The sequence below is a fragment of the Echeneis naucrates genome, chromosome 14 (assembly GCF_900963305.1).
Source record: "Echeneis naucrates chromosome 14, fEcheNa1.1, whole genome shotgun sequence".
In the NCBI taxonomy this organism is placed as follows: domain Eukaryota; kingdom Metazoa; phylum Chordata; class Actinopteri; order Carangiformes; family Echeneidae; genus Echeneis; species Echeneis naucrates.
The window spans coordinates 22272623-22285285 of NC_042524.1; the positions used below are offsets into that span (position 1 = coordinate 22272623).

At 39.1% G+C, this 12663-nt stretch overlaps 1 protein-coding gene across 2 annotated transcripts in view; it reads right to left on the reverse strand.

The window, feature by feature from the left end:
- Positions 1-12663, reverse strand: part of dlg2 (discs, large homolog 2 (Drosophila)) — a 256903-nt gene that overhangs the window by 74392 nt on the left and 169848 nt on the right. For both annotated transcript variants that reach the window (XM_029518553.1, XM_029518554.1), the window contains exons 8-10: positions 12116-12166; positions 8013-8137; positions 4875-5044 (exon numbers count right to left, since the gene is read on the reverse strand). In XM_029518553.1, coding sequence (XP_029374413.1) covers positions 4875-5044; positions 8013-8137; positions 12116-12166 — 346 coding nt within the window. The remainder of the gene's footprint in view (positions 1-4874; positions 5045-8012; positions 8138-12115; positions 12167-12663) is intronic.

Consider the following 12663-nt stretch of genomic DNA (forward strand, 5'->3'; position numbering starts at 1 on the left):
AATATGAAATTGCAAAGCAAATTAGACAGTGATGGGTAGACAATAATAAGCTTGTTTTAAATATCAGAACCAATAATTAAACATTTTCTTTTACTAATTATTCATTAAGGAATGTTGGGTCACTGTCACTTTGAAAAGCAAACCTTTGGAGCAGGTGTAGAAGTTTGACCTTTTAGTTCTAACTATAAATGAACAATTGAACAGGTCTAGTCATACTGATAAGATAGTGACCAAAATGGGTAGGGCTGTTTCTGTCATTAGAAGATGTGTGTACTTTATGACAGACTTTTGTCACACCGTGGTGAGGTTGTCTTGTCTGGGCTCACTGTGTCTCGTCATTTCCTGTTTTATTTTGAAATGCCTAACTCTCCTCTCGTTTCAGAACACTTGCCCTTCCTCATGTCTCCGGTGTGTCCTCCTGATTACCAATTGTCTCCACCTGTTCCCCATTTTCCCCCACAGTTCAAATAGTCTGTCTTCCCCTTGTCTTGTGCCAGTGTGTCGTCGATTCATGTCTCACACCAGCGCTACGTCCATGCCACAGCCCTCGTTTCTTTGTATAAGCCTTTTTGATCCTCTACAGAGTGAATTTTCATTTGTAATTTCTATATAAGAGTTAGCTCTTTTTCAACATAGACTTTTGTTTTTTCCTCTATATGAGTGACTTTTTGTTTGTAAATTCTGTTGTATAGATTAATGTTCATAGCTTTTGTGTTTTCCTCCTTGAGAGTGATTTTGAGTCTCATAACATTTTCATAGAGTTATCTTGATCCTCCGCTTAGTAGCGTGAGTGAGTTTTCTTTTGTTTTATTAGCCAGGTTTTTCCTCCCTACGGAGTGTTTTGTGTTGTCCCCCTTTTTCCCTCGTAACTCCCCGTTAAAGTTAATGTTTCATAGCCCTGTTTTCTTTATTCACTTGGTTCTGAGGTCATTGCTGCCGAGAATAGTCTGACTTACAAAGCCTCCTGCTCCTGAGTCCTGTTTGAGTCCCGGCCTGACAACTTTTCTATTAAACAAGTTATACAATCATTAGTATGATCTCATCTTCATGAATGTTCGGCCATATGGTTCTGTGTGGCAAAGAAATATATTAATAAGTTTCAAATATTGCAGAACAAAGCTGTGCGACTGGCCCTTCGCTCTCCATGGACCAGCAGTGACTACAGTACAGGCCAAAAGTTTGGACACACCTTCTCATTCAAATGAATAGGAAAGCGTGTTCAAACTTTTGGCCTGTACTGTATATGTATCAAACTCTCTCCTGGCTACATGTTGAGAAGAGATTATTGAAAAATATTTTCTCAAATCTTTTTTTCTAACATCTGTAAAAGATGAAGCCTAAGCCCTTGTATTCTAGAATTATTTATGTCCATGAAAGGCACAGTTATTCCACAAGGCAACAAGCAACTGACCACATAATTGTTCGATTTAAATCTAGATTGCTCCAATACCCTGATTTTGTGGAATTTCTAGATGGGGAAAATAGATGAACATTTCTCTCTAAACACAAACCAAACCAGTGCCTCTATAAAATGGGAGGCATTCAAGGCATATATAAGGGGTGAGATTATCAGCTATACTAAACATAAATCTAAAGTCCATTATGAACAAGAAAAGTTAGAACAACAATTACACCACAGTGATATCCCGGAAAAACACAGAGAGCTTCTCCTATTGAAATCCCAATACAATGAGATAACTATTAATAAAATAGCTTCCAATTTGATGTTTAAAACAATCATACCATGACCAGGGAGAAAAAGACAGAAAGCTGCTAGCATTGAGAATAAAAAAAGATACAGACAAAAAGAGCTATTCATTCCATTAAATTAGACGATGGGAAGAATTTAGTTGATCCAGCAGAAATAAAAGCTTTCACAAGATATTATGATGATTTATATAAATCAGAATATTTGAATAACTCAGGAAAACGAAATACATTTTTGGAACAACTCACACTTCCAAGTGTAACTGAAGAGGCAAAAACCAACCTTGATAATAAAGTAAGTGTTGAAGAATTAGCAGAAGCAGTGAAGAATATGAGTGGCGGTAAAGCACCAGGGCCTGATGGCCTGCCTATAGATATTTATAAGACGTTTTCAGGGAAACTACTAACTAACCCTAACCCACACTCTCTTGAAATGTTTAATGAATCCTATGGAAAAGGGATACTGCCTCCTTCCTTAAGATCTGCTGTTATTTCTCTCCTGTTAAAACAAGGGAAATCTCCTTTAGATAGAGCATCCTATTGTCCCATATCTTTAATATCATGTGATACTAAAGGTGAAAAGGCTTTTGAAAGGATTGAATGGAGATATCTTTTTGAGGTTCTCGCCAGAGTTGGGTTTGGGGAAGGCTACCTCAAATGGATCAAATTATTATATTTTGATCCAGAAGAACAAGCAATAACAGTCAAACTTTGAAACCGTTTAATCTCTTTAGAGCCACACGCCAGATCCCCTTTATTATTTGCTATCGAACCCTTAGCCATGACAATCCGTCAGTCAACCGAAATCAAGGTATAACAATAGGTAAGACAGAACATCATCTTTCTCTTTTCGCGAATGATGTTTTTATTTTTGAATAATATGGGAACCTCAACTAAAGCGCTTGGTCATCTTCTGCGAAGAAGAATTTGTAGCTGCAGAATTCTCCAGCTACAAAACAAACAAACAAAACAACAAAAGTTCACTATTATTGCTAAACAGTGAGGAGAGAACTCGCTTTATATGGAACAATAAGCATCCTAAACTGCAGCTCTCTCTCCTCCACTACCATACAATCAAGGGCTCAAACTGCAGAACATGAAACAGTGTGCTATTTTTACACCACTGATGGCCCTGCTAGGGCAGCACGGCGGTGTAGTGATTAGTGCTGTCGCCCCACAATAAGAAGGTCGTGGGTTTGGTTCCTGGCCTGGGTCCTTTCTGTGCGGAGTTTGCATGTTCTCCCTGTGTCTGCATGAGTTTCCTCCAGGTACTCCGGTATCCTCCCACCATCCAAATACATGCATGTATAGGTTAATTGGAGACTCTCAATTGACCGTAGGTGTGAATGTGAGTGTGAGGGGTTGGTTGTGTCTAGTTGTCCTTGTGTGTTGGCCCTGTGATGGACTGGTGACCTGTGCAGGGTGGACCCCACCCCTCACCCAATGTGAGCTGGGACTGGCTCCAGCAGACCCGCGACATGGATACAGATAAAGCGGATGAAGATGAGTAAGTGAGTGATGGTCCTGCTTGGATGGAGATAGAAAACAACACATTAAAACTACCACTGCACTTATATATTCTTTGCAAATAAAAAAGCTGATAAAACACAGTCATAATTAATTTATTAAAAACACCATATTAATCCAGAACAAGGCCCACACTTTTTAAAATGAAACTACAAAACTGTCAGGTTTGGGGAATTTGGGGAAATGATAGTTTCAAACCAGGGAGGCATGTTGCAGGATTCAAACACTGGATGGATAAAGGATGGGGCAAAATTGCAGAACTGTATAGTGAAAGTACTCTAATGTTATTTCAGCAGCTAATAGATAAGTATAGCCGTCCAAGAAAACATTTTATTAAGTATTTACAAATCAGGAGTTTTATTACTCCCAAACCAACAACTTTGGCACCTCCACTGTTCACCATCGAACAGCTTGCAGTAAAACATTTACACACTAGAGGCCAGTTGTCTATGTTTTATATTATATTACTAAAAGTTTTCAAGGAAATCTCCCATACTTCTATCAGCTTGAAAAACTGATCTTCAGTCAGACATCTCAATAGATGTGGATTTGTATTCCAGTTAGGGTAACTTGGTTGTAAATAATAACTTGGCAAAAGGAAAAATAGAAAGATAAGGACTTTATTTATTTATTTATTTTTACTAATTTGGTCTTTCCCTTGTTTATTCTTCAATTTTAATATTTTTTTAATCTTTACTTTATTTATTTATTTATTTATTTATTGTATTTATGTTGACTGAGAATGGTATGTTATCAGGGGTAGGAGGACATTTATGGTGGTCTGTAAAAAAATTAAATTAAATAAAAATAAATATTGTTGAAAAAAAAAATCTCTCCAGTGGGTGTCATAACATCAATTTATGTGATGTTTAAGAAATCTACGATGAACTATATTTACTTTGGCTTGCTCATCTTGATTACTTTTAAAAATAATTTCCTCTTTATTTCTTACAGATAGGGTTATTCATAGAAGAACATCATGGCTGCAGTCTGAGGCTGAGAATCCATGGACAGAGACATGAGACAATTCATCCAGTCTTGCATTATGCCAGCCAAGACAGACTGTGAGAGATGATTGAACACCGAACCACATTCTCAAGGACAGGACTAACAGAATGTGAAATTCTTTGTATACAACTGCATTAAAGTCTACAAAAAAAGTGCTGAGTAAATAATACTAAAGTAACAGGCTTTTGCTGTTGCACCATTTCAATAAAATGTTCATTCAGGAATTTAAACAATTTCATTGTCCTTCATAAAACTCATAACATCAACGATCTAAATGAAACAGAAAATTTTAGACTCAATACAGAATCATTTCAAAAAGTCAATCTGATGTTTTGATATAAGAAGATATATAAAATATAAGTATGGAAAAGCTCTTCATAAAAGTTAACTTAAAGGTGACACTGAGTTAGGCACATAACTAACCACCCAATTTTACAAGTATTGTGAGACGACACAAATCAAACCATCCCTGTCTGTGTTACATGTCAAACATTGTTCTTGTCTGAAGTGCTTTGAATACTTTCATTGCTGAAATAACCTATAAATAAGTGATAAGTGCACTAATTTGAGCATTTAAAATGTATAGGTTCCCAGAAGTCCAATGGAAAACTGTGTGGTGTGCATGGGCTCACCTTTAGGTCCTTTGATGAGTTTGATCTCTATGATGGTCTCAAGCATTGGTCTACGACGCCGAACGTATAAGCGGACAATAGAACCTGCGACTTTCAAAGCCTCTACTGCTTTACTGTGAGAGACTTCAGACACATCTGCATCATTCACTCGCAGGATGCAGTCATTTACTCTGGAGACAAAGCAGGGAGAAGAATGAATAATCATCATGAGGTGCAAAGCCGTGCTGAATACCAGCATGTTTGGAGTGTTATTGGAGAGCATACAAGGCACCATGGGAAGAATAGAACCCTAACTTGAAACCAGGTTAAATCTGCACAGTTAAAGGTGATATAATGTTGGCTGAAACAAGAACATGTCTCAAAGTAACAACCTGACTGAAATGAATAAAGGCTAAGTTTAGATACAAACAGATACTCACATATAATGATTGTGTACTTGCTCACAGTAACTTGTACTGTGGTTTTAGATTGCTGACAGTATACATTTGTGAATTTTTTTCAGTGTGTGTGTCTGATGTGTAACACAGAGAGGAGTCAAATTAGTGTGTGGGTAAGCACATGCACGTGGCACAAGAGTGTGAAAAAATCAGCAGGTCAGCACGCTTTGAATTCCCCTACAGTATCGACCATTGAATCAATGCCCACTCACACACACACATTCACAAACACAATTAAAATCCCATGGATAAATATATGCATGCTTTCAACAGCACAAAGCAGAGTGAAAAGATCTGTGTTCTTGAATATCTCCTCTATTTGCAATTGCTTTTAAATACAGTGGAACATATTCAGCATTTGAACAGTACCAAAAAATAAAGGTACCATTGGTACCAGCTATGCAATTATTTTATATTTTGGTTGAGACTAACTGAACAGTAGCTGTTAGAGAAGTTTAAATTTAGGTTAAGTAGAATGAGACACACTCAATATTCAGTATTTTTATCAGGAACTTCAGGGATAAAATGGTGGAATTACTGTGGGTTCAGTCCTGACTACATGTTCCCACCTCTCCACAACAACAGCCTCCATGAGACACTTAAAATGCTTCTAGCAGTCCAGGCGCAGCAGACCCGGGGTATTAAGTATATTTAGTGCTCTGCTCCCTCCTGTTATGACACAATTTGTCCATTAGGGTTCTGGTAAATGAAGACAAATATGATCAGGTGAACATGCAGTCTATAAAGGTTCTGTGGTGTTTGTGCTACAGGTCTAACATCAAACAAACATGAGTTCTCTGCTCTTAAGATTAATGTTCAATTTGTGCAAAAAAAAATATAGTGAATATACAATAGAAATGATTACTTATTAATATGATGAACAGAATTTATAATAATAATAACTTAATAATAACTTTATTTGTATAGCACTTTTCATACAAAAGGAAATGTAGCACAAAGTGCTTTACAATCGAAGATAAATTAAGACCCCCCTTCCCCCCACCTCTACCCCATCCACACACACACACACACGCACACACACATACACACACAAACACCACACACACAAGATCACATAAACTCACAAAATCAACACTCATGTTACATCATGATGATGATGATGATCAAATCAAATCAAATCAGATTTATTTGTATAGCGCCAAATCATAACAAAGTTACATCAAGGCACTTTAGAGCAGGTCTAGACCAAACTCTTGATGAACTAAGGACTGAGGAAACGCCATCTTGAGTTAAAAAGAAATAAAATGAGGAAACACAGGAGATAAATTCTAAATAAAACAATAAGAAGACAAATAAAATTTAACAAATTGAACAATATATATATATATAATAGAATAAAATGAAATAAAATATCTAAAATTGATTAGATTAAAAATTTAGTTAAAAGCCAGACTAAAAAGGTGGGTCTTAAATTTACTTTTAAAAATATTAATATTGCATGTTACCTTCAGATCTTCAGGCAGAGTATTCCATAAACGGGGGGCATAGTGATAAAAAGAATCTATCTTTGAATGGTTTGGATTGGGACAGAAAAATTACACTTAATTTGAAGTAAATTTCCCAAGAAAAACAATCCAGAGCTGTATAGCGGGAATAAAGCAATATACTGTATGAAGTCTTCAGTGATGGGGGGAGAGATTGTCGTGAACTCTTCTTAAAGGAAAGAGGGCTTCTCCTCCTCCTCCTCTTTTTTGATAAATATTGGCTGCCAGTAAAATACAGAGCAGAATTTAAAAACCTTCTGTTAACATATAAAGCTCTTAATGGCCAAGCTCCATCATATCTCAGAGAGCTCATAGTTCCTTACTGTCCTAGCAGGCCACTCCGCTCTCTAGATGGAGGTTTACTTGTGGTTCCTAGAGTCTCCAAGAGTAAATCTGGAGGCAGATCATTCAGTTATCAGGCTCCTCTTCTATGGAACCAACTCCCAGCATCGGTCCGGGGGGCGGACTCTTTAGCAATTTTCAAGACCAGGCTTAAAACTTTCCTGTATGACAGAGCTTATAGTTAAAAAGTTAAAGTCCTCTACTCTTTAGCTATGCTGCTATAGGCCTAGGCTGCTGGGGGAAGGACTGAGCTTCTCTCTCTCTCTCTCTCTCTCTCTCTCGCTCTCTCTCTCTCCCTCCCTCTCTCCCTCCCTGCCCCCTGCCTGTGCCGATAAGAACCATCCTTCTTAAAAATCACAGTTTCTCCCAATTCTAAGCGTTTGTACTGCATTTACTAACCATGTTCTGCCAAAGTCTCTGTCTCTCCCAGTTCCTCTCCTCTCTCTCCCTGTCCTCATCCTGCAGGTGGTGACTCATCGCCATCCCATGTTCCTGCAACACCTGCTGGTCACATATCTTCATGAATACACACACTACTACAGCTCATCTCCATGAACTTCCTGCCTACAACCCCCTTGCCCCACGCCTCTCTCACCCTCTCTCGCTCTCTCTCTCTCTCCCACTCTCAACCCAACCGGTCGAGGCAGATGGCCACCCCCCCTGAGCCTGGTTCTGTTCGAGGTTTCTGCCTCTTAAAGGAAGTTTTTCCTTGCCACTGTTGCCAAGTGCTGAATAATTTCATAAAGAGTTTGGTCTATACCTGCTCTTCATGTTAAGTGCCTTCATCACAGAGATGTGATGATCTATACATATAAATTTGATTTGGTTTGATAAGAAGTCAGTAATTGACTCACCTCAGTCGCCCATCCTCTGCTGCAGCACCTCCAGGGATGATCTTGGTGATAAAGATCCCAGGGTCATCACCAATGTGTGGGTTATCTGTCCCTCCAGCAATGCTGAAACCCAGTCCTGAGTTACCCTGCAGCCATGAAGACCAGTCAGTGAGAAAAGCGAAAACTTATTTTGATTACAGCATGCCAAGATAGATTTGTAAATGTCATTCGTGAGGGTTAACCTATTTCTAGAAGCAGTCAACCCATAGATGAAGGAAACATTTGCAATGTTGTGATCTCACTAAAGAGAAACAGGATTAGATTTATTCATGTTATTATCAAGTATCAAGTAAGTAATAGGGCAGTGTTTTGTTTTGTTTTTTTTTTTCAATTTGTCAATTGCACTATGCACTATGGCCACACTGCGTTCGAATCTTGATAATGCTGCCCCTCTCAAAAAGAAAGTATTCAATCTGAGGAGGATGGCTCCCTGGTATAGTTACCAAATCCGTACCTTGAAGCAGACATCAAGGAAATTAGAAAGAAACTGGCGTTCCAGTAAGTCAGAAGAGTCTCACAGAGCCTGGAAAGATAGCCTAAAAACATATAAAAAAGCTCTCCGCAGTGCTAGAAGTTCATATTACTCAGCACTCATAGAAGAAAACAAGAACAACCCCAGGTTTATCTTCAGCACTGTAGCCAGGCTGACAGAGAGCCATAGCTCAGTTGAACCAGTGATCCCCTTAGCTCTAAGCAGTGATGATTTTATTAACTTTTTTACAGATAAAATTCCCACGATCAGAGAAAGAATTTATCAGCTCTTGCCTACGTTAGATAAAAATATCCTACTGAATACAGCAACTCCTGAATCAGCTGCGACGCCTCTTTTACATCTGGAATCATTCTCACCTCTAAATCTCTCAGAGCTAGCTTCTATAGTTTCATCATCCAGACCGTCAACCTGTCTATTAGACCCAGTACCAACTAGCCTCTTTAAAGAGATCTTTTATGTAATTGAGCCGTTTATTCTAGATTTGGTTAATCTGACTTTATTTCTGGGTTATGTACCTCAGGCACTTAAGACTGCGGTCATCAAACCCCAGCTTAAAAAGCCTAATCTTGATCCAGATGTTTTGGCAAACTATAGACCCATATCGAACCTTCCATTTATTTCTAAAATCATTGAGAAAGCTGTAGCAAAACAACTACACGAGCATCTGGATGGGAACAGTTTGTTTGAAGAGTTTCAGTCAGGATTTAGAGCCCATCATAGCACAGAAACAGCGCTGGTTAAAGTCTCCAATGACATTCTAATGGCCTCAGACAATGGATCAGCCTCCATACTTCTCCTTCTAGATCTTAGTGCTGCATTCGACACCATAGATCATAATATTTTACTACAGAGACTGGAACATGAAATTGGAATTAAAGGAACTGCACTAAAGTGGTTCAAATCCTACTTATCAGATAGACATCAGTTTGTTCATGTAAACAACAGCTCCTCCTCATGTACTGTAGTCAGTCATGGAGTCCCGCAGGGTTCGGTACTTGGACCAATCCTCTTTACGCTTTATCTGCTTCCTCTAGGCAACATTATCAGGAAACACAGCATCAATTTCCACTGCTACGCAGACGATACTCAGCTGTACCTATCAATGAAGCCAAATGAAGTCAGTCAGATAGTCAGACTGCAGGCATGTCTTGAAGACATAAAAGTCTGGATGACTGGAAATTTTTTACTTCTCAACTCTGACAAAACAGAAGTTATTGTACTCGGTCCTAAGCACCTCAGAAAAATACTATCTAATCATCTCATCAGTTTGGACGGCATTACTTTGGCCTCCAGCTCCACTGTAAGAAACCTTGGAGTAATTTTTGGCCAGGACATGTCCTTTGTCCCTCACATAAAACAAGTTAGTCGGGCAGCTTTCTTCCACCTGAGAAACATTAGGAACATCAGAAACATCCTCTCTCAGGATGATGCAGAAAAACTAGTCCATGCATTTGTAACTTCTAGGCTGGACTACTGTAACTCATTACTATCTGCATGTCCAAACAAATCTCTAAAAGGCCTTCAGTTAATTCAGAACGCTGCTGCACGAATATTAACAGGAACTAGGAAAAGAGATCACATCTCTCCCGTGTTAGCTGCTCTTCATTGGCTGCCAGTAAAATATAGAGTAGAATTCAAAATCCTTCTTTTAACGTATAAAGCTCTTAATGGCCAAGCTCCATCGTATCTCAGAGAGCTCATAGTTCGTTACTGTCCTAGCAGGCCACTCCGCTCTCTAGATGGAGGTTTACTTGTGGTTCCTAGAGTCTCCAAGAGTAAATCTGGAGGCAGATCGTTCAGTTATCAGGCTCCTCTTCTATGGAACCAACTCCCAGCATCGGTCCGGGGGGCGGACTCTTTAGTAACTTTCAAGACCAGGCTTAAAACTTTCCTGTATGACAGAGCATACAGTTAAAAAGTCCTCTACTCTTTAGGTATGCTGCTATAGGCCTAGGCTGCTGGGGGAAGGACTGAGCTTCTCTCTCTCTCTCTCTCTCGCTCTCTGTCTCTCCCTGTCACCCTCTCTCCCTCTTTCTCTCTAACTCCCTCCTTGCATGCGCTGATAAAAACCATCCTTCTTAAAAAAAAAAAAAACAACAGTTTCACCCAGTTCTAAGCATTTATACTGCATTTACTAACCATGTTCTGCCAAAGTCTCTGTCTCTCCCAGTTCCTCTCCTCTCTCTCCCTGTCCTCATCCTGCAGGTGGTGACTCATCTCCATCCCATGTTCCTGCAACACCTGCTGGTCCCATATAGCATGAATTCTGTATTACAGCTCAACTCCATGAACTTCATGCAACAACATGTTCCTGCCTACACCCCCCCCCCCCCCCTCCAATGCCTGCCTGCCTGTCTCTCTCTCTCTCTCTCTCTCTCTCTCTCTCTCTCAACCCAACCGGTCGAGGCAGATGGCCGCCCCCCCTGAGCCTGGTTCTGCTCGAGGTTTCTGCCTCTTAAAGGAAGTTTTTCCTTGCCACTGTTGCCAAGTGCTTGCTCATCGGGGGATCTGTTGGGTCTCTTTAAATAAATTTATAAAGAGTTTGGTCTAGACCTGCTCTATATGTAAAGTGCCTTGATGTAACTTTGTTATGATTTGGCGCTATACAAATAAATCTGATTTGATTTGATTTGATTTGAATTAGGTCACATGACCTAGTACCCGCTTTATTCACGAGTTCATTCAAATGATTCTTGTTGCATCCACATATGAGTCAAGATATGTGGATGCGTTTTTTGTGGATTATTTAAAAAATTCAATTTTTCTCTCATGTGAGCTACTACTAACTGGGGTAAGGGTACAGGCTATGATTAAGGATAAAATAAATCTTTGGCAATAGTTGGCACAACTGTGTGCAAAGCAGCTGCAAGGTGTGTTTAGTTTTACGAAACAGACCTTTTTGTTGAAACCAGGAATAATTTCTTCAAAACATAATCAAATATTGATGCATGATTCAATGCTCTCAGCAAAAGCACGAAATGGTTGGCATGTTGAGTCTTCAGTTTCATATTAATTCAATGACCCTGGTTTCCAACTGTAAACTACAGCCACAGAGTCTCTCTTGATTTAACCTGGCTCTTTATTGCCAGGACTTAAGTAAGAAATATTGTATTTAGAAATATTGACTGCAAACACATTCATCTGGAAGCCAAATCATACTGATTTGTCTCTGCTTCATTATCTGACAATAAATATTGGAGATACTGGAATATGGTTTAACACTGTATTAAATCTTAGTGCAGGCTTTCTTGCTTGCCTCAGATTGCTTTGGATCTGTCAAAATGGCCTCTACTCTGTTTCTTTTGGCAACCACCAAACTAATATTTCTGTCTTTACTTCTGAACTTTACAAGCTCGTGCCAACTGTGCCTGATTTATACATTTCATTAGTAACTCATGACATATATACAGATAAGCCAATGACAATGAGTGCACAGCAGTGGGATGTTTTAACTTCCCCCACCTTCACAGAGCATTTTAAAGCCTCCAGGAGCCTGCTTGATTCCCCCACCAAAGCATGGCAGGCTGTAGATGTAGAGGTCAAGCACTGATGTGGGATGTGAACTACTCACCCGCTCCAAAGTGATTTCCTCAAACTCATATTCAATTTCTGTGCCGTTGACCTGGGTAAACAAAATAAAAGGTTAAACAAGACATTGACATAATTTTGAAGCCTTCAAATATGGAAGTGCTGTTGAATAATTATGCAAAATTGTATTCAGAGAGAATGATGTTAAGTAGTTGTAGCGCCAACTCCACATTAAATGTGAGGGTGGTGTTTTCCAGTGTTAAAAAGGCTTCACTTCAGGGAAACTATTTAATGTGATGGTTAATTAATATTTTTTTACAACATGGAATACAGGAATCAGGCTTAACTTCACTCAAATAATTAATTGCTAGCAAGTGCTTCCGCCATTATTCACATGCATTATGCATGTGGATATCAAATTCCCAGCTGAGTATCATTTGGGAAAGGCATCAGATTCTATCTCTAACTTCATATGATGGGGGAAGCAAATTGTATCTGAATTAGCATCAGTGGTGAAGTATAGTACACAGTTTAAATGTTGCGAATGACAGTCTTGACACTTCAGTTCAAGTGAAAAAGTGAGCCCAAATG